Source organism: Schistocerca nitens, chromosome 6 (assembly GCF_023898315.1).
Source record: "Schistocerca nitens isolate TAMUIC-IGC-003100 chromosome 6, iqSchNite1.1, whole genome shotgun sequence".
Taxonomy (NCBI): Eukaryota; Metazoa; Arthropoda; class Insecta; order Orthoptera; family Acrididae; genus Schistocerca; species Schistocerca nitens.
The window spans coordinates 121,418,199-121,441,458 of NC_064619.1; the positions used below are offsets into that span (position 1 = coordinate 121,418,199).

Consider the following 23,260-nt stretch of genomic DNA (forward strand, 5'->3'; position numbering starts at 1 on the left):
AGTCTCTGTCAGTTCCTCGACAAAAAGTACTCTCTGGGGGACTGAACTCTGCCAGTCCTGATTCTGTGGTGAGTTGTTAATTTTGTTGTATTTTGTAGATCCTGAGTGATGGCTGCCAGATTTATGTTTGGCTGCAAAAAGTTTCATTAAGGTGTAAGTTCTCTTTTTTTTTCACTGCAGAACAACAGAAAGTCAGAAATTTTGTTTCACATGAAGTTTTGATACTGCATTTAACCACTAGTTCATAACCATTAAACTTGTTTTTGAAGCAGCCCATAAAAATGAAGACCAAAAATATTTGACCTCCTCCTGTAACGATTAAGCAGTAAAGCTGCCTGTGACCTAAAGGTTGGTTTGAACACTGCAGTGTGCTATTGGGCACAGTCCTGTTAGATGTTGTATGTCCTGAACTGGCTTATTCGATCAGTTAAGGAGAACTTACAAATTAACTTTGACTGCAAACCATAGTGGAATTTGGTATTTTTCACATTAACAACTCTTTGCCAGAAGTGAAACAAATAATAAGTGACAGAAAAACATCCCAGAACTGATGAGACTTGCCCACCAAGCCACCTCTGTAATGATTACAATTGCATTATTACCGTAAACTGAAAGTGAAGGCTGAGGATTATCAAAGATGTGTCTATTGGTAGTTCTCTGTGGCTAAATCTTTAATCTTAATTTTTCCAGTCTAAAATTTGCTAATACCAGATAAATTTCTTCTAAAATACTCAATTTGTTATGAGTACAAAAACTACTCAATAATCATGAGATTTGTGGGGTTTTCCTGTTACAATTGATAAATAGTATGGTTTTGGGTGCCCAGTCAGGATGGAAACATTTTTATGCACATTTTGATCACTGACCTAGCTGTCAATGTCAGATGGTGTGGGGAACGACTCCAGGAACACTCGCTACCAGTACACAAACCTTTCACTGATATATTCCACAAACAGAATTTTCAATCCTGCCAGACACCAGAAATATATAATTTACTCAAATGTTATTTGCTTTCAACAAAAGAAATGTTATCCTGAATAAGTAGAGACAATTGCAATTTTAAATGGTTGTTTAAAACTCCTTATTAACTCTCTAATTGCCAATGTCGGTCTCAAGTAATTATGATTTGCAATAGATATTGTAGTAGTATTAAGAAGCCAAATGCAGTTAATGGTATTGTTGCTCTCAATCATCAACTGGCTACATACAGTTGACAGAGCATATCTTTGGACTAGGCTATTTTGTCACAACATGGCACATATGCAGCAGGATGCAAAAGAGCTACCACCTGGGAAGGTTTTTGAGGCATGCTTTTCTAGTTAGGTTTCATTAAAATACAAGGGAATGTATTTATAAAAATAAAACATTATTTTATTCACTGAAAAGACTATTCAATTGAGTAATGTTCTATACCTTTCAAAATGAAGAAAAATAGACAGTTCCCCACTCATCCTCAGAACAGGTAGATCCCTCTCATCCTGTGACCTGATAGAGCCACCCTTCCTTTTTAACCTGATCCAACCTATTCCACTCTCATCCCCAAGGGACAAACTATTTAGTTCCAAAAGCTAGGACAGTATCCTGTATTTTTTATGTGCCTATCAGCAGCACTGACATTGCACTTTCTGAAGTATTGGATAGCAAGTCTGTCTCTCAATTTTATTGTTTCCTTATGTGAATTTTCCTTCTGATACAAGATACCATACCATTAACTATTTAGCTGCAAAAAGGGCTAATTTTATAAAATAAACATTCTACCACACTTACTGCTACAACTATGTATTGCATACTGTTTGCATCTAACCTGATTCATCACCACAAGCAGCTTCCAATGCAATATGCTCATCCTTGCAAGCATTCAGCTGTTTAGAGATGTAGGATGAATGGCTTGAAATGCAGTCCCATGCTGGATCCCCCGTTGATTCCAGATGCACCAAGTTTCTAGTTAACATAAAGAGAATAACATAATGAGTTATTTATTGATTCTTTAATATTCTGAAATGAATCCTCAAATGAAGTAGTCATACTTGATAATCTTTTTTTGGTCTTCCAGAGAAGCAGGCATATCTTGAAGTTTGGAATGTAAAAGTTCTCGTAGACCACTGATACGCTGCTCAACTTCAACAAGCACCTTCTTAAAAATCTGCAAATAAAAAAGTAATCAGGCAAAATATAAATCCAGTAAATAATCAAAGCATCTGTTCCTGTGCAGATGTATTCATCACACATGAAGAATAGTAGTGCATACTACAAAGTTCATATTTTTCATTAAGAGTATGTACTGAGAGCTGCCTGTTATTTTTATTTTTCATGAAATATGCAAGAGAGAATGCCAGTGCTATCTGACTGCTATGAACTTCACCAAGTACTACATTGGTTTTGCATGCTGAGATAGAGGTGGCATGTGTGGCTGGTTGCACCTATTAACCATGAATGCACGATGAACAAATTGTTTGTGTCACGAAATGTCATGAAACTGAGTAGGTTATGATAAAACAATTAAGTTACTATCACTGAACTAAAGATGACGATGTAAATGAAAGTTATTTTTTGCCTTTTCCATTCTATAAAAACCGGAGAAAAAAACACAATCTCTCCCTATCTAACTTCTTATTGCTGTCAGAGGTAATGAATATTGCTTTGTATTTCATTACCAATGTGTTAATGAATTGTACTGTAAAAGTCAAGTGATGCTTAAGTAACTGAATTACGTATTGAGCTTTACTACACAATTACCAATTTTGAGGCTCTGGTTGATAGTCTTAAGTAAAGAAGGTGATGAGAGCTGCAGTAATAGCAGCTGTTTAACGAAGTGAGGAGTTTTGTGTATGGTAAATTATTTCCACATTTTGTTGAAGAACTATATTTAATGAATTAAAGATAAAAAGTTTGATTCAGTGGCACATAATATTACTGAATTGTAAATATAATGAAAAATTTGGGTACAGACACTAAATGCAAATATTTCATTATTCTTTGTTTATTTAAGAGATGAGATGTTTATTAATTTTTCAGCCCAGTATATGACAGGATTTTAAAGATTAGGAGTCTGTCTGTCAAATCTAGAACTCACTACCTGATGGTGAAATATTTGAAATTAGTGTTAAGTTTAATGACTTCTATGTTTTCATTTTAATAATGTTGCTACCCTTATCATTCATACGCCAGAACTGCAAGCTGCAGACTGACTGAACGTTATTTAATGTAATTTCAGGTGCAAGCAATCTGCACAAGAAGTTTGAACTTTTGGAGTTACAATGTTATGCAAAAATATGATAGTACTAACTCGCACAGAAATCAGAGTTCTGAACTGCATATAACAATGAAGAGCAAAAATATTATGACCACCTGCTTAACAGTGTGCTGGTCAACTTTTGGAACATAGCATGGTAGCTATTCTGCATAGCAAGGATTCGACTAGTCTTTGTTAGGTTTCCAGAGCCCCAGACGTGTTTCATCAGGTTCAGATTAGGCAAAACTGGTGACCAAGACATTAACACGAGTTCACTATTATGCTCCTCAAACCTCTGTAGCACAATTCTAATCTTGTGATGCTGACAATTATCTTGCAAATTTGCTCATCAGTGTATGTTTCTCGTCACATTGCACACACATAGCTAAGAAAACTTTTTCAAGCTCTTTCAGAGTACTACAGTTACTGTCAAACAATTATTAGATTGGAAGAGATAATGCTGAGTTTTTGATTTCAGTGGTAGAAGAGAATTTACTGTTTGGTGCATCTGGCAATTTGCATAACACTTGTATGCTTTTTGACATCACTGGTAGCTGACTATTAGTCTGGGACAGGACAGGACTGGCATTACATTTCTGGGTACTGTGTGTCCTTTAAAACCACTAGAGGATTTGAAAGAAAAGGTTCTGGCTGATGAGGTGCAGGATTACTACAAGCCATTGTTTCAAACTGTTATTTGTAAAGGTGGCAGCTGACAAGACGGTAATAGAAAAGTTGGGAATGCCAATTTCAAAAGTCTTTTTATATAAAAATTTCTGGGGCCTAAAACACATACAATGAAAATAAACTGCACAATCCCGGTACACGCTCACTGATTCACTTTGAGAATTAAATAAGTAACTATTTACTCACTAAGCTAAAGAGGGAGCACAATGAGGTTATTTCTAACTGATACTCAAACATGTAACAATATTGTAAAAAGGAAAGTTGCTACTCATCATATAGTGGAAATGTTGAGTCACAGATAGGCACAACAAAAAGACTGTCACAAATCAGCTTTCGGCCAGCAGGTCCTTCATCAGAATTAGACAGCAAACACATACATACACACTCACGCAAATGCAACTCACACACACATGACTGCAGTCTCAGGCAACTGAGGCCACACAGAGAGCAGCAGTACCGGTGTGTGATGGGAGTGGTGACTGGGTGGGGGAAAGGAGGAGGCTGGGGTGGGGAGGGGGAGGGGGGCAGATAGTAGGGTAGGCAAGGCAAACAGTAACATGCTGTTGGGGAACACGGAGGGACAAGGTGGAAAAAGCGTAGGGCAGCTGTGTGCAGTCGGGAGGTTAGACGGAGGAGGGAGCAGAGAGGTGGGGATTGGGGGGGGGGGCAGGTACCTTCTCTCCATCCGAGCAACACGCACAATGCCACCTCAAAAAGCTCTCCACCCTGCTCACCTCCTACTCCCACCTTGGAGTACCACTGTCCACCCTCTCTACACCAACCCCCAAACCTCCTCCACGTCCCCTCATAACAGGCAAACCCCGTCTCATGAAACTACTACATTTACCACACCCTCCAAAACTCCTTCCCACCACTACACAGAGTCCAGAACCTAAACAGATCCGAAACACAGTCATGGACCTTTCTTTTGGGAGTCTTAGCCCCACAGAAATATCAGTCCTTTCCAAAGGCCTCACTTTTTGCCCCATTCCCAAATTCAGTCATGCAGGACTTGTTAAAGACCTTCTCTCCTTCTCCCGGTTCCTACAGTGAAAACACTTTTTTGCCACCAACCTTGCCAATCAGACTCAATCAAAGACCAATGCTGAACCCTGCCTAACTCAGTTCACTCCTCCATCCAGCCGTGGTCCACCCCAACTGCCCCCAAACCAGCTCCTGTTAACTTTCCAGAATTTCTTAACCTCGAACCTTGCCTCACCATCATTCCTCAAGCCCCTCAACTTGCAAACTAACCTGCCAAAAGAACTGCAGTTCACCACCTTAAAACTGATCCTGATCTTATAATCCTACCTGTGCATAAAGGCTCCACCACAGTTGTTTTGAACTGCAAGAATATCTGGCAGAAGGACTCCATCAGCTGTCAGATACATCCCCCTACAAACCTTGCCAAAGTGACCCCATTCCAGAAGTCCAGGATCTCCAGTCACTCCTCAAATCCCTAGGCCCTTCCCAGATCCTCTCCCTGGAGTCCATCTCTCTACTCAACCCTCCCAATCCTGCACTCCCACCTTCTACATGCTTACTAAAATCCATAAACCTAACAACCCAGGATGCCCCATTGTGGCTGGTTACTGTGCGCCCACTGAGAGAATCTCTGCTCTAACACCTTCAACCTATTACCCGGAACCTACCCGCCTACATAAAAGATACCAACCATTTCCTCCACCGACTCTCCACAGCTCCTGTCCCTTTATCACACAATGCCCTGCTCGTCACTATTGATGCCATCTACCTTTACACTAGCATCCCCAATGCCCAAGGCCTTACCACTATTGAACACTACCGTTCCCAAACCCGACAGATTCCAGACCAACTGCTTTCTTCCTAGTTGTCACAACCAACAATAATCTCACCCACAATTACTTCTCCTCTGAAGGCATTACTGCAAACAAATCCATGATACAGCTATGGGCACTCACATAGCACCATCCTATGCCAACCTATTAATGGGCCATCTAGAGGAATACTTCCTAAACACCCAGAACCCAGAAGCCCCTCACCTGGTTCAGACTCACTGATGACATCTTTGTGATTTGGATCGAGGGTGAGGACACTCTACCCACATTCCTCCAGAACCTCAACAATTTCTCCTCCATTTGCTTCACCTGGTCCTACTCAAACCAAGCCACGAACCTAGATGTTGACGTCCACCTCAAAGATGGCTACATCAGTACCTCTGTCCATATCAAACCTACAAACCACCAACAATACTCTACTTTGACAGCTGCCACCTATTCCATACCAAGAAGTCCCTTCCATACAGCCTAGCCACCCATGGCCACCCCATCTGCAGTAAAGAGCAGACCCTCTCAAAATATACTGAGGATCTCATTGAAGCCTTCAGAAACCGTAATTATCCTTCCAACCTTGTACAAAAACAAATCTCCCGTGCCTTATCTTTCCAATCTCCCACCACCTCACCAAGTCTCACTGTCCGGCCACAGAGGAGCATACCCCTCGTAACTCAGTACCACCCAGGACTGGAGCAACTGAATTACATTCTCTGCCTGAGTTCCGACAACCTATCATTGTGTCCTGAAATGAGAAATGTCCTGCCCACTGTCCTTCCCACCCCTCCCACAGTGGTATTCTGCCCTCCACCGAACCTACACAATTTACTTGTCCATCCCTACATAACCCCTGCTCCCAACCCCTTATCTCATGGCTCATACCCCTACAATTGACCTGGATGCAAGACCTGTCCTATACATCTTCCCACCACCACCTACTCCAGCCCGGTCCCAAACATGACCTATCCCATCAAAGGCTGGGCTACCTGTGAAATCGGTCATGTAATCTACAAGCTAAGCTGTAACCACTGTGCCGCATTCTATGTGGACATGACAACCAACAAGCTGTCTGTCGACATGAATGGCCACCGACAAATTGTGGCCAAGAAAAAAGTGGACCACCCTGTTACTGAGCACGCTGCCAAACATGACATCCTTCATTTCCATTACTGCTTCACAGCCTGAGCCATATAGATCCTTGCCATCATCACCAGCTTTTTCTGAATTGCGCAGGTGGGAACTTTCCCTGCAATATATACAAACCTTTGTTAGTCATTGTACTCCCCCCCACTCTCCGCTCCCTCCGTCTAACCTCCGGACTGCACACAGCTGCCAGCTGCCCTACCCTCTTTCCACCTCACACCTCGTCCCTCAGTGCTCCCCAACAGCATGATACTGTTCACTACCCCTCCCCTACTATCCCTCCCCCTCCCCACCCCAGCCTCCTCCTTTCCCCCACCCAGTCGCCACTCCCATCACACACCGGTGCTGCTGCTCGCAGTGTGGCCTCAGTTGCCTGAGACTGAGTCGTGTGTGTGTGAGTTGCGTTTGCGTGAGTGTGTATGTGTGCGTTTGCCGTCTAATTCTGATGAAGGCCTCACTGGCCAAAAGCTCATTTTTGACAGTCTTTTTGTTGTGCCTATCTGCAACTCAGCATCTCCGCTATATGGTGAGTAGCAACTTCCCTTTACAAAATACTGTTACATTCCATCCTGGATTTTCCATTGTTTGAGACTCAAAAATGCTGTAAATCTTGCTTTGAGTCTCCTGATGTGATTAATAAATCATATGTGAAATTGGTTTGTAAAGCAACAATTAAATATACTACAAACATCCATATGGAACTCATAGTAGAAAAAATCAGCACATCAACACTCAAGTTAATCAGCTGGATGTTGTAAAGGTAAAACACATTAACGATTTGGCCTTAGGCCACTAATCTGTCTTTGAGTTATGTGAAATTGGTTCCCACTACTCCAAGAAACGGCAATGACAATGTCCACACACGAACACTGTTTTGGTGGAAATATTCTACAATTATGAGAACAGAAGCCATAAGCAGCACAAACTGTCTCTCCAGAAAAGGAAAGAGTAAAATTACAAGGTTAGTTAGCAAAGACCACTGAAAAGCCATTTCACTTGGAAATGTTTGTAAATGCCCCTTTTTAAAAGATTATACTTAAAGCAAACATATTTAACCAGAATATTTAACATCAAAATTTCATCTATCATGTCACGACAGACAGAATATTAATAAATTGTGAAAAATATACTAAGCAGAGTATACCATTATTTATGCATCCTATTCCATTGTTAATCACGTGAAAAACATAACAGAATAAAAGGTGGTCAATCATTATTCTTCTGTATTTACAGGTCAACTCTACATTTCAGTCAATGGCCTCAGTGCAGTGGTAATACAGGTTCCTGTCAGATCACTGACGTTAAGTGTTGTCAGGCTTGGCTAGCACTTGGATGGGTGATCCCGTCCGGATCTGCCAAGTGCTGTGCCAAACGGAGTGCACTCAGCCCTAGTGAGACAAGTTGAGGAGCTACTTTATTGAAAAGTAGCAGCTCTGGTCACGAAAACTGACAATGACTGGGAGAGTAGTGTATTGACGACATGCCCCTCCATACCTGCATCCAATACACCTATCAGCTGAGTATGACACAACAGTCGCTCGGTACCATTGTACCTCCCGATGCCTGTTTGGATGGAGTTTCTTCATTCTTCAGCTAATCATAAAATTCAGTGTTTCCAACTCACAAAAGTGTTTGCAACTGGACTGCATTAAAGCCTTAGATTCACTTTTGTTTAGACATAAGTGTCAATACTCTTATGTTGTATATTAGAACTCAAAATTCCACTGATGATGTTTATGTTTGTAAGAAATAGTAACTATTAGTCTGACACAGAAAAAAATAAGCATGTTGAGGATGACCACAAAATAGGTTAATAGGCAGGCTGCAAAGACACCATCACATGTAAAAAATGTAATTGAGGAAAGCAAGCAAGGTATAAGATACCTGATCAAATTCACTATCCAGTGTGACTTGTTTGATATTTTAACACATCATATAAACAGAAAATTGGCACCAAGCCACTATAAAAGGCAAAGGAGAAGTACCTGCTCGTCATCCAAAGAGATAAAATAACCACAGAAGACTTTTTTTAATAGCCACACAGAAGAACATACAAGTAGTTTTACAATAAATGAAGGAAAGGAAACCACTCACCTATAGATGGCTAGTGTGTGGCACATAGAAACACACAACAGAAAACAGTATTTACATTAGCTTTCGAGCTCTTCCTCTTTATCTAGTAGGAATACACACATTAACACACACAACCACATGGACACAACAACGCACTCACCAACAGCAAGAAGGTCCCACAGCGATGGATGTGTATTTTGTCCATGTGGTTGTGTGTGTGTGTGTGTGTGTGTGTGTGTGTGTGTGTGTGTGTGTGTGTGTGAATTTGTGTACTCCTATTAGAGAAAGACAAAGAGCTCGAAAGCTGATGAAAGTACCATTTTCTGTTGAGTGTTTCTACGTGTCTCACATTAATCTGCTACAGGTGAGTGGTTGCCTTTTCTCCATTTTATGAATTATTCCATTCAGGAATTTCCATTGTTGTTATACACTACATTTTGAGCTATTGGGGGTGGGGTGCAACTCACTGAGATACAGAGACATGTTTGTGATAATTGTTCTTCAAACAATTTCTTCTTCTTGCTTAATCTGCATGTCTAATGTTCACCTTTTCTCATGCTCCACATGTCTATTCTCCTGAGAAGACATTATTCTTTATATAATAAAAGTTTAATAATACAATATGTATTTCCTCTGCCTACCGACTCTGCTGTCATAGTTCCTCCTATCTCAAAAAGTCACAACTAAATTTTCATTTCTGCCTCATGAAGCATTTATTTAAAATAGTAAATTAATTTTATAGTGCTTTAAAGAACTCACATTGACTTCTGTATTTCCAAATAAGTTTCTTGCTCTTGCATAATCATTGATGACAACTTCATATTCACCCTTCCGTATGTTACGCTCAATGTTCACTGGTAAACTGAACAAGAACTTATACCTCTGCAAGACACCAAGAGCATTTCGAGTGGCATCAGCACGTTCTCTGCGAGCAAGAACATCTTCGAACAACTTGTTTGCTTCTTCCACCGACACTATACAGAAACAGAAAATTTCAACCACAATCAATTTCAAGGAGTTTGAGACATCACAATATTTAGTGAATATAAAGTAGGAGAATAATTTATGGACTTTCTTTACACTTTTTTTTCCTTTACAAAAGCATCTTTTTTCCACCCTTTAAGGCAAACAAGTTTTCTAGTATAAAAGTTATGCTCAAATTAGAAACATCCAGATTGAAGCAACTTAATTTGAGAATCTAAGGTTCATCAAACTTTACTTCAGCACTGCTTGATGAACTTTCTTGGAATCTTCCCATTCACAGGTAGCTTACAGAGCACTATGAATACAGCAAGAATCAGTGTTTATAGTGCACAAACCATATAAATGTTGAAATATTATAAAACATTTCTGGAAAACTGGACTTGCACTTGAAATGAAAGCAGATCTTAGCACTAAGGCAAAACAGATAGTAAGTGCAATTATTAACAGTAAAAGATTTTTCACTTGAACAGATCAATGTAAAATAATAGGCTTTTGCTGCTACATAGAAAGGTCAAGAAAATTTGTTTGGAGGGGCAGGGGTGATCATCTGACCATCTCACTGCATACTTTTTTTCTTGGGTCATGCAACGTGACTTCACAAAAACTTTCTAGTGTTAACCGTTTTAATGAACTGTTGTTCTAACTTGCCAGCTCATTGGTTTTCATACCTCTAATAGCTTTCTCGACTGTGGCTGTTTGATCAGGACCAAACTCCTTCATGTCAGCTTCAAATTTCTCCTTCAAAACCATCAGAGTATCTAACTGCTCCATTACAGAGCCAACATTTGTCTGGAAACAAAAAGAAATTAACATATTATCAAGCTGTGGCATAAATTTCTTGGTTATATGATTTATAATTACATGTATTGCAATCATACTAGCTTCTGCAGCAAGGCACAAATGACATTTTGCTATAGGGTACTATGAGTAATTTATACTAATCTCCCAAGGAAAGTTCATTTACTGTCAGTCACGACATCTCTGTGCTCATCAGCAGAACCAGTAGCCACCAAAAATATGATGGAGGGAGAAAGGGAGCTTGGATGGTTGGTTGGGTTGGAGAGAAAGGGATTAAACTACAGATCATCAGTCCCATTTTCCATGTTCAAACAGGTCACACAGTAAAACCATTCCCCAAAAAAGTCTGGGAAGTAAAAAAGACGGAAAACTAACTGGAAAACACACTGATGGAGAAAATAAAAGAGGCAAGAGAAAAGGTGAGAAAGTGCACAAAAAGGAATGAAGCAGTAGGAGTATTAAAAGAATATAGCAGGTGGCTGGTGATGGCTGATCACAAGAAGAAAAAAGGATGAGCAAGCGCCTCTGCAACACACTATGTAATCATAAGTATCCGGACACCTGGTTGAAAATGACTTCATGGTACTCTCCATCGGTAATACTGGAATTCAATATGGTGTTGGCCCACCCTTAGCCTTGATGACAGCTTCCACTCTCACAGGCATAAGTTCAATCAGGTGCTGGAAAGTTTGCTGGGGAATGGCAGCCCATTCTTCATAGAATGCTGCACTGAGGAGAGGTCTCTATGTCGGTCGGTGAGGCCTGGCACGAAATCGGCATTCCAAAACATCCCAAAGGTGTTCTATAGGATTTAGGTCAGGACTCTGTGCAGGTCAGTCCATTAAAGGGAGGTTACTGTCATGTAGCCACTCCGCCACAGGCCGTGCATTATGAACAGGTGCTCGATCATGTTGAAAGATGCAATCGCTATCCCCCAATTGCTCTTCAACAGCGTGAAACAAGAAGGTGCTCAAAACATCAATGTAGGCCTGTGCTGTGATAGTGCCATGCAAAACAACAAGGGGTGCAAGACCACACAATGAAAAACACGACCACACCATAACATCACCGCCTCCGAGTTTTACTGTTGGCACTACACACATTCACCGGGCATTCACCATACCCACACCCTGCCATCGGATCACCACAATGTGTACCATGATTCGACACTCGACACAATGTTTTTCCACTGTTCAATCCTCCAATGTTTATTCTCCTTACATCAAGCGAGGCATCGTTTGGCATTTACCGGCACGATATGTGGCTTATGAGCAGCCCCTCGACCATGAAATCCATGTTTTCTCACCTCCCACCTAACTGTCATAGTACTTGCAGTGGATCCCGATGCAGTTTGGAATTCCTGTGTGATGGTCTGGATAGATGTCTGCCTATTACACATTACGACCCTCTTCAACTGTCAGCGGTCTCTGTCAGTCAACAGACGACGTTGGCCTGTACGCTTTTGTGCTGTAAGTGTCCCTTCACGTTTCCACTTCACTATCACATTGGGAACAGTGAACCTAGGGATGTTTAGGAGTGTGGAAATCTCACATGCAGACATGTGACTCAAGTGACACCCAATCACCTGACCATGTTCAATGCCCGTGGGTTCTGTGGAACACCCCCTTCTGCTCTCTCACGATGTGTAATGACTACTGAGGTCGATAATATGGAGTACCTGGCAGTAGGTGGCAGCACAATGCACCTAATATAAAAGCGTATTTTTTGGGGGTGTCCGGATACTTTTGATCACATAGTGTAGTTTGGTTGGTGTACTGAGGAAGCTCCATTCAGTATCCCAGATCCCAAAAACTTTACAGTGTAAGTCCGATCAGTGATCAGTCTCCAGCAGGCCAGTCTCCAGAGTTAGTTTACCAGTAGCCTGTTTGGCCAGCAGTCAGCGAGTTCATTGCCTGGGATCCCAACATTTCCTGGGGTCCAAATGAAGGACTCTGAGCATCCACTATTTCCAAGGGCATAAAAAGATTCCTGGATAGTCATTACCAAAGGGTGGTGAGGGAAGCACTGACCAAGAGCTTGTAGGCTGCTTAAGGAGTCACTACAGATGACAAAGGACTCATCTGTGTAGGAGCAGATATGCTCAAGAGTGCAAGAGATGGCTACCAACTCTGCAGTGAAAACAATGCAGCCATCTGGCATGGAGCACTGTTCAGTATGTCCAGCACGGGCACAAGCGAATCCAATGTGACTATCGACCATCGAGCCATCAGCGTAGATTATTTATGAGCCCTTGAAATCACCAACAAGAGAGAAAAATTGTCAGCAGAACTGAGCCTTTTGGACCTTACGATAGGTCCAGACAAAGCTGTGGCCGAAGCATGGATCATAGAGGTGTACTTGAATGGACCCACAGGAAAGGTGGTAGAGGTAAAGTGTCCAGTACAATAACAAGCGATTGGACACAGATTGCATTTGGAATCCCCAATCTGGGTCGCCGTTGTGGGAGATGGATCACTGTGTTAGGGAAAAGGAGACAGTAATTTTGATGATGAGATGAACTATGAATGTGCGCAGTACAATTCGCAAGCAGTTGTTGTCACCTGATCTGCAAAGGAGCAATGCCAGCTTCCATGAGGAAGCATGAAATCATTCGGAAAGCTTCTGTCCCAAGCCCCCAAGCCAAACTCCACAGTGGCGTATAGAGTCCAGCAGCTGCAATTCTGATGGCAATGCTGAACCACACATTGGACTCCCATAGTCAAGACGGGACTGTGCAAGGGCTTCAAAAAGCTGCAGCATTGTAGGGCGATGAGCACCCCAGTTGGTGTCACTCAGGTATCGAATAATATTAAGATGCTGCCAGCACTTTTCCTTAAGCTGATGAAGATGTGGAAGCCAAGTTAAATGGCGTTGAAGACCAGTCCCGAAAAGCAGTAAGTCTCCACTACTTTAAGTAGCTGGTGACTGAGGTAAAGTTCTGGATGTGGGTAGACAGTACGACAACAACAGAAGTGCATGACGCAAGTCTGGCAGCTGAAAACTAAAAGCCATGAGTGAGTGCCCACTACTGCACCTTTTGTATGACTCCCTGCTGTCAACGTTTAACCACACCAATAGAAGAGGAGCACAAGGAAATACAAAACTCGTCAGCATATAAGAAGGGGAGGCTGAGGATCCCACTGCTGCTGTGAGACCATTAATATCAATTAAAAAGAGTGGGGCAGTCTGTACAGAGCTCTAAGGAACCCCATTCTCTTGAACGTGGGGCAAACTGTGTGAAGCACCAAGTCAAACTCTGAAAGTGCTGAACGACAAAAAGTTCCTTATAGCAATCGGGAGCGAGCCCCGGAGACCCCACTCGTGCAGAGTAGCAAGGATGTGGTGTCGCCAAGTGGTATTGTAGGCTTTTGACAGATCGAAAAAGATGGCAATAAGGTGTTGACACCAGGAAAAGCTCATTTGGATGACAGATTCCAGGTAGATCAAGTTGTCAGTGGTAGACTGACCTTGACTAAAACCTCCCTGGGATGGAGCCAGAAGGCCTCAAGACTCAAGGAGCCAACAACACTGCTGGCTCTCCATACGTCCAAGCAGCTTGGACAGAACACTGGTGAAGCTGATAGGATGATAGCTACCCGCATCTAGCAGGTTCTTACCATGTTTTAGCACTGGAACAATGATACTTTCCCACCACTGCAACAGGAATTCGCCATCACTCCAGACGCGGTTGAAAACGGCAAGAAGGTGGTCCTGGTAATCCAATGACTAGAGCTCTGCGCAGATGCGGATATCCGCGGTATTTGTTACTTGGTGGATAAAATCGCGACCGGTGCGGATATCCGCGGGTCATCTGCGGATAATGAGCAAGGCATCTGCCCAGTACGTATGTTGCAATGTTAGTTGAAAACTTCAAGTCTGTTGACATTCTTGGAATCTTGCAGGGACCGGGTAGAGCGGATGTCTGTTGTCCTCAGCCCCTGGCTACGACCGACGTAGCTGTACCCAAGAGACCTGCGCCTAATCCGTTTCTGCGACCGTGTCTTTTGTGTGGCCTGTGAAGTGCTCTCTGGGTGGCAAACCTGCCCACTGTCTACCATCAGATGGATAGAGCGTCTGCCATGTAAGCAGGAGATTCCGGGTTCAACTCCCGGTCGGGGCTCACATTTTCATCTGTCCCCGCTGGCGTATGTCAACGCCTGTAAGCAACTAAGGGTGTTCATTTCTTTGTAATTTCATTCTAATGAGCTGCATGGTTATCGATGGTATCTGTTCTTTCAGACATGTCCAAATGAACAGACACCATCTTAGTATATATAAAAAGTAGTTAAGTTGTCGCAGAAATGGCACCCTAACAATAACTATGTCATTACATACGATAATTCGAAGTACTACTGTCTATTACTATTAATTACTCATTCAAAACTTAAATACATGCGGATGTGGATAAGGAACTTGTGGATGCAGGTTAATTGCTGCGGATGCGGTTGCGGATTAGAATGTTGCGGATGCGGATTGCACTTTTCTTATCCGCGCAGACCTCTACCAATGACAGATATTTGATCATTTGGGAATGGATGCTGTCTGGTCCAGGGGATGTGTCAGGACAATCAACAATCAGCAAGGGCACTGAGAAATTCCCACACACTGTATGGAGCATTATGTGGCTCAGGGTGGCATGGAGCAAAAGACAAGATGTTGCGTTTCACCTGCTGTTTCAGGAGATGAAAGATGGGATGGTATTTCTCACATGCAAAGGTGCAAGCATAATGCTCAGCAAGACACGCTGCGATTATGCCTGGATTGGTATATGCAGCTCCATGTGTAGATATTCCAGGTCTACCTGCAGGGGTCCGATATCCATTAAGGCATCTGAGCTGGGTTGAAACCTGGGAAGAAGATGTTTCTGTTCCAATTGTGGAGATATATCATTCCCAACATTCTTGCTTCCTTTGTTTGGTGAGCTGACGGACCCAAGCACGGAGCTGTTCGAAGGCAATGAGGTACCCCAGGGATGGTGGTGGTGGTGGTTAGTGTTTAACGTCCCGTCGACAACGAGGTCATTAGAGACAGAGCGCAAGCTCGGGTTAGGGAAGGATTGGGAAGGAAATCGGCCGTGCCCTTTCAAAGGAACCATCTCAGCATTCACCTGAAACAATTTAGGGAAATCACGGAAAACCTAAATCAGGATGGCCGGAGATGGGATTGAACCGTCGTCCTCCCGAATGCGAGTCCCCAGGGATGGGTGGCACTTATGATGTTGGAGGGACCGCCTATGGTCTCTCATGGTTGCAGCAATTTCCTGCGACCGCCAAGGCACTGTCTTCCACCGGGAGCAACCTGAGGAACAAGGGATTACCAATTCAGCTGCAGCAACAATGGCAGTAATGATGGTGTGGATCACCTCATTGATGTTGCCATGTAACAGATATTCAATAGTGGTAGCGAAAGTGAAAGTGTCGCAGTCAGCCTTGGTAAGAGCCCATCTGGGCAAGCGTCCAGATGAATGATGCTCAGGGAGGGACAGGAAGAGTGGAAGGTGGTCACTGCCATACAAGTTGTCTTGAGCTCCCTTGTGGATAGACAGGAGAATTCCAGGATTGCAAACCGAGATACCAATAGCCGAGTATGTGCTGTATGCCACACTGAAATGAGTGGGAGCACCTGTATTGAGGAGGCAAAGGTCGAGTTGAGTTAGTATATCCTTGATGTCTTTATCACAGCCAGTAATCTTGGATCCACCTCACAAAGGATTATTGGCATTAAAATCACCCAGAAGTAGAAAAGGTGGGGGGAGCTGGGATATTAATGCACCCAATGCATGGTGCCGCAGTTCACCATCTGGAGGAAGGTAGATGTTACAGACGGTAATTTTCTGCATTGTCCTCACCCTAACAGCCACAGCTTCTAAAGGTGTTTAAAGCAGCACAGGTTTGCTACAGACTCCACCTGACATGTGGTCAGTCAGTACAGTTTTTGTAGTACCCCTGATAGCCATTAAGGATGGTGGTCTGCATTGCAGGAAACCAGGTTTCCTAAAGGGCAACGCAAAAAACAGGCGTAACACTCAAGAGTTGTCATAACTCAGCGAGGCGGGAGAAAAACCTGCAGCAATTCCACTGAAGGATGATGCTTTCCGTCATCTGGGAAGGCACGAAGGGACCAAAGAAGCAGATTACACCTCAGGGTCACCTGCCACCACTGGTTGATTGCTCGCATCCAATACCATTCCATCTGAGGCTTCAGTGAAATCTAGGTCCTCCGGGGATACCAGAATCTCCAGCTCGTCCTCAGACGTGGAAGTGTTAGGGAGTGGTGGTGTGGGGACCACCAGAGTCTCCCATTCCTTAACAGACTTCTTCTTTGTCAGTTTGCCCTCTCACTGCTCTTTAGGGGCTTGATGGGAGGGCTTCTCTGAAGTAGCTTCAGGGACAGAGGAAGACTGTGAAGCTCTTCAACAACAGGCTGGCCTCCACTTTACCACGGGGGGAGACCATGGAAGGTAGAGTACCAAAGGACACCTTCCATGCAAGAGGAGCTGGAGGAGGCTGTTGCTTCTCCAACGGAAGAGGAGGGGGGAGGGGGGAGGCATGATGTCCCCAGCATTTGTGGGAGAGGTGGTCACCAAGTAAAAGCTTTTGAGCAACAGAAGATGAGGTTCCCCCAGTCACTGGAAGGGGGGATGAAGATGGCAGCCCTGAGGGCCCATTGGAGAAAGCTTGGACAAGGAGCGTAATGGCATCAATGACAGCAACATTACCATAGCGGCAGCATAAGTCGATAGCAATCGAGCAGGGTTCAACCTTTCATATTTCAGCTTAGCCTCACAGTAAGGCAGCCTGTTCACGATTTTGTACTCCATAATTTTCCACTCCTTTTGGAGTACTGTGCAGTCCAACGAGCCGGGGGAGTGGTGCTCTCCACAGTTGACACAGGTGGGAGGACAGGCACATGTGGTATTCAGTTGCAGTGGACATCCACAGTTTCAACATGTGGTGCTGCAATTGCACCGGGAAGACGTGTCCGAACTTCTAGCACTTAAAGCCCACAAAGGGGAAGGGATGTATGGCTTGACATCACAATGGTATACCATCACCTTCACTTTTTCAGGTAACAAATCACTCTCAAAGGCACCGGTGGCAACCCTATTATCTTCAGGCCCCTATAGGAGTGCCAGATGAGATGAATGCCCCATCATTCTAAACTGGCATGTAGCTCATCATTGGGCTGCAACGAGAGGTCGTGATGAGACATAATTCCCTGTACCACATTGAGGCTTTTATGGGGAGTGACCGAAACAGGAATATCACCTAGCTTGTCAAGCAGAGTAATGTTCAGGGCTGGGCTGGTGATGCAGCCTGAATCAGGAATGAACTATCATGCATTTTGGACAGTGCTGTCACTTCCCCAAACTTATTCTCCAGTGGTTCAACAGAAAATAGAGGCTTCGTATCCAGATAGCAGTCCCCATCAGTTCTGCTGCATACTAAATAACAAGGTGAATGTGGCTCTCTGCTTTCCATAGCCCTACGTTCCTCCAATTGTGTAGCTAAGGAGGGGAACGATTTAGAGTCATACTCCACAGCATTGAATTCAACCTTCCCTTTATTAGAGATGGCTGGGGCCAATCGGTACCCAACAAAAGATGACTTGGTCCACTTCATTGCAGGTAATAAGCCCTGATGCCACCCACTGCAATCAGTGGCTCTGCCCAAGGGGCCCACCCAGCCACAGCAAAGGCCACCTGGCGTGATGGTCACTGCCGGGAGTTCCGATGCCCCAAACAAAGACAATGAGCATCTACTCCTTGGCATACATGGGGAGATTGCAACTCAGGCATCAGTAGTGCAACCCCTGCATAGTCAGGGGGCTACGACCAAGAGAACACAAGATGACCCCTCTATGAAGGACTGGCTACCGTGCTGGATGCTGCGAACTTAGGAATTCAGTACTGTCATGGAGGCAAAAAAGGACAGCAGACAATGGATGGAGATTATGAACCACTTAAGGTGTCCTCACCCAAATAGCTAGAATATTGACGGAGTTGTAGCGCCATGACAATAGTGGGTGCAGATCTTAATGCACGAGGGATATAAGATGCACCTTCCCAAAATATCCTGCACTTCGGAAAATTTGGAAAGTGTGGAGGTCAAACCCTAAGAGGGGACCATAATGTATTAGGCTGAAAAGTGGGAGACTCCTTTTAGTCACCTCTTACGACAGGCAGGAATACCTTGTGACTATTCTAACCTCCGAACACACAGGGGGAGAGTGAGGGAAGGAAGGAGGGAGGGAGGGAGGGAGGGAGGGAGGGAGGGAGAGAGGGAGGGAGAGAGGGCAGGAGGGAGGGAGGAAATGGATCATAATAGATATACCTTCTACAATGACAGTAACATTACAATGAATTTGCAAAAAGTTCACTTTTCTTATAAACAATTCACTTACTCCTGAAGCAAGCGCAAAGGAAGGAAGATTAGAGTTTAGTGCCCCAGCACCAACTAAGTAATTAGCACCAGCCCAGCTTCAGATAGGACAGAAAGAAACTAGCTATGTCTTTTTCAAAGAAACCATCATGGCATTTGCCTTAAGTAATTTGGGAAAATCATGGGAAACCTAAATTAGTAGGAGTGGATGATGATTTGAACCACTGTCCTCCTGAATGCAGATTCAAGTGTATTACCACTGCACCACCTCATTCAGCGGAATTACAATGACAAAAAGCTTGTTTACACAAGTCAGAAATTTGTGATACTACAGCAAGTCTGTTTTAATCACAACACAAGAGGTGTCATAATTCAGAGTAATGTCAATGGAAGGGATCTGAATTTTAAGCTACCACCTGCCTTTTCAAAATGAACTCCTGAACTACAGATATTATCTCTCAGAATGGTTCATTACTTCAAAATGTATGTTCCTTAGTCCCAGCATCACAGTTGTACCCTTTTTATGGTGCCATCCCCTTTCCATTATTTCATTTTTACTTCAGAAAATTTGGAAATCTCAGGCACCAAGACAACAAATCATGTTGAACTACTCCAAAATGTATTCCACTTTATGGATAAGCAATGTAATTGAATGTTATAGGGTAGTTTCTTTTATGAAACAGTAAAAACGGAACAACATTTTTATTAGGATTAAGCTATTTGCTATCAGCTTGTTGAATGTATGTTCTATTTTTCTCTTGGTTTTCTGTAGTATGGTAGTGTAGAGTTCATTTATCAGTGCACTTGAATCAACAACAAACATAACAGTTTCTGAAGAGTCCTCCAATGTTTTTGGTAAGTCTATGTAGGTCAACAAATATTTGCTGATACGACTACTGTGCTCTGCTGCTGCTGAAATATTTAAAACAAATCTCTAAAATTCTATACAATCAAAAACCATGCCTCTAAGCAAGAAGTCCATATTTTGTCATTGGACAGGCAAAAAAGCTACTCACCAAGAAGTTGCATGAGGAAACACATGAAAGAAATGGGAATGTCTGAGTTTTCAGAGTCAATGGCTCCTCCTCCTGGTAGAAGGGTTGAGAGGAAAGGAAGAGGGATGAAGGAAAAGGACCAGTGAGGTTTAGGAAATACCAAAAGTTAGAGAAAAAACACCCAGAACCCCAGGTAAAGGGACACTTACTGGACGAGATGAGAATAAAAAAATACCTGTAGGGGCACTTCCACCAGATGAGGTTTGAAAACATGAGAACTTAAGGGTGAAGGTAGGGTAATAAGCAATACAGAGATTACTGAAGAAATATCGTGAGAGAGTCAATAACAGCAGAAAGTTAAGTGCATTATACACAGTAACCAAACGTTAGATGGGCTGGGATACTTCACCCACCCCTTTCTAGAACAGCTTTTCTTCAATCCCTCTCCCCTAATCTCTGTAATATCCAGGTCATACCCCATGTTACTCCTGCACCCATTTCCCTACCCTACAGCTGCCACCCCTGGAGCAGTCCCCACTGTATCACCAGAGCACATCACACACTACAACATGATAGGCGTGATCTTGGTGCCTGTTTCATCACACTGCCATCTGTATTCTCCCTCCTGACACCAGTTTCTCAGAACTATGCACGTTGAAACTGACTTTACAACATGTGCTTGGTTCTCGCCAACAATCTGGCCTAAATTTATCTTAATGTCTGCAGTCTGAGAACTTCTTTATCAGTTCCTTTTCTTCACTCCCATTTATTTTCCTATATATATATATATATATATATATATATATATATATATATATATATATATATATATATATATATATATATATATTTTTTTTTTTTTTTTCAGTCTCTCTATTTTTCCCTGTCCTACTCACTTGACCATCACATATAATGCGCTTAACTTTCCATTCTTATTGATGCTTTCATGATTTTTTTTCCAGTAATCTCTGTCTAGCTTATTAGCCTACCTTCCACCTCTCAGTTCTTAGGTTTTTAATCCCATCTTGTGCAGACACCAACAAACAGTCTCTCCTCCTCATCCTATCTAGTAAGCCTCCTCTGACCCACGATTCTGGGCAACTTTTCTGTAACTCTTCCCATTTCAAACTTCACCAGCCTCTTTTCCTGCATCCTTCTTCCTTTTCCTTCAACCCTTCTGTCAGAAGGAGGTGATAATGGCTCCAAAAGCTCACACATTTCCACATCTTTCGTCTATTATTCTTGCCAAAGCTTGGCGAGTCCAAAGAAGGCAACACTGGCTCCAAAAGCTCACATATTTCCACATCTTTTGTGTGTTATTCTTGCCGATGCTTGGTGAGTAAACTATTTACCTATCTATAACATATTTTCAAACACTGATTATTTTCACTGATTATTTCATTAGCAACTTTTAGAGGGGAGAAAGATTCCAGTTTCCGTGCTCATATAATTCTGAAACTTTTTGAGGATGCGTTGCACCATATCAATCAATATGCGAAATTAAGAAGGGACAAGCACAAGTAGAACGACAAACCATATATTAAATACATGAAATACTTCCTCAAAATTGGAGGTACAGATAACGTGATATGCCAATGTTGCAAGTAATAGATACTATTCAGTTTTTAGGAATACAAATTAAGCACAATCTGTACAAAAATACCTTTGTTATACTACAGTGAAGTATGCATGACTGCAGGTATAGATGATCTAAAAATGAAGAAACTAGTTTATTCTGATAGTTTCTATTTGCTAATGAATATTAATATTTCTTTTTAGGGGAGCGAGGGTCTTTTAGCAGGGGTATTATTTTCAGAATGCAGAAGGGCGTTAATATATGAGCTTCCATACTGTCACATGGAAGGGTATACATGGATTCAATAACTTGACAAAGTATATTAAATATATTGTGGAAAATACTTTGATGTTCAAGATTTAATCAAAGTATAATGGCAATTTTTTCTACATTAATGAAGATCATTTACACCCAAAAAAAAGGGGGGGGGGGGGGGGGGGGAAGATTAATGTTTTGTGTCCCATTAAAGACAAGGTCTTACACGATGGAACATACGTTTAGGGGAAACAGGAAACAACGATAGAGAAGTAATTTGGATGCCATTCTGAATTCACTGCAACTGAAATATGGAAACTATGGAAATGTAAATCTGGATGGCAAGAAGTATGCTCCAACCAAATTCAAACTCACAATACCAAAGTAAAGCATAATTTGCAACCACAGTCAGTATCCACAGTTTCTTTACTATGTACACTCAAGACCATATCCCTGAAGGAAATCTTTGGTGAACTGTACAAAAGCAAAATTAGCAGATATCATAACCTCTATTACCATCTCAGCAAATTTCTGCAAACAAATATTTACCATAATACAGTACATTACTTAAAACTTCATGTTAAGCAGTGCATCTCACTTTCAAAAATGAAAGTTGTCCTTCTTTTTGCCCATCAACTTTCCGTCGCAGAAATGCGAGGCCAGCCTTTAAATCTTCAAAGGATGTTGCATGGTGGTTTTCAAGAAGAAACCAAGCAGCTACAAACTGCTCTGATGTTAGATCACCCGATCCATCAGGAAATAGCTCTCGAAGGTCATCCTCAGGAAATTTTTTACTGAAAGGTTGAGCAAGACATGAGACATTTATTTGTTTAATTAGAAGACCGACATAAGTGAACACTTAATCTATTAACTTACTCATTTTCTTCAACAGATAGACCTAACGGATCTTCTTGTTGATAACTTGTTGGAGAAAGTGATCTTCTCCCCCAAACGAGTGTCCGAAGTGGAGCTTCTTCAACCCAAACGGCACTTTCTTTCAAAGGACCAATTGTCTCATGATAACCTGTGTAGGACATAATATTACTATAGAAGTAAGCACAATAATGGAGTGGTTTTATTCATATACAGGGACAAGAAGATTTCACAAAAAATATAACATGGAAAATAACGTGAAGTTAGCAGTTTTTAGCAAAATTGGCAATTTTTACAATATGTCACTAAATTCATAATTTTGCTGTATAAAAATGTTATAAATCTAAGGATGGTAGTTTACTGATGTTCACAATCCGTAGTTATTGAATATTAAAACGGTGTTTTGATGTCTAATTTCCTCAAGGCTGAGGTTCATGCATAATCTTAAAATG

General features: G+C 42.3%; 1 protein-coding gene across 2 annotated transcripts in view; it reads right to left on the bottom strand.

Annotated features, from left to right (window-relative positions):
* LOC126262739 (exocyst complex component 2) overlaps window positions 1-23,260 on the bottom strand; it is a 134,666-nt gene that overhangs the window by 85,046 nt on the left and 26,360 nt on the right. For both annotated transcript variants that reach the window (XM_049959547.1, XM_049959548.1), the window contains exons 4-10: window positions 22,812-22,959; window positions 22,534-22,729; window positions 10,599-10,719; window positions 9,706-9,920; window positions 2,028-2,143; window positions 1,805-1,941; window positions 1-131 (exon numbers count right to left, since the gene is read on the bottom strand). The exon at window positions 1-131 is cut by the window's left edge and continues 99 nt beyond it. In XM_049959547.1, coding sequence (XP_049815504.1) covers window positions 1-131; window positions 1,805-1,941; window positions 2,028-2,143; window positions 9,706-9,920; window positions 10,599-10,719; window positions 22,534-22,729; window positions 22,812-22,959 — 1,064 coding nt within the window. The remainder of the gene's footprint in view (window positions 132-1,804; window positions 1,942-2,027; window positions 2,144-9,705; window positions 9,921-10,598; window positions 10,720-22,533; window positions 22,730-22,811; window positions 22,960-23,260) is intronic.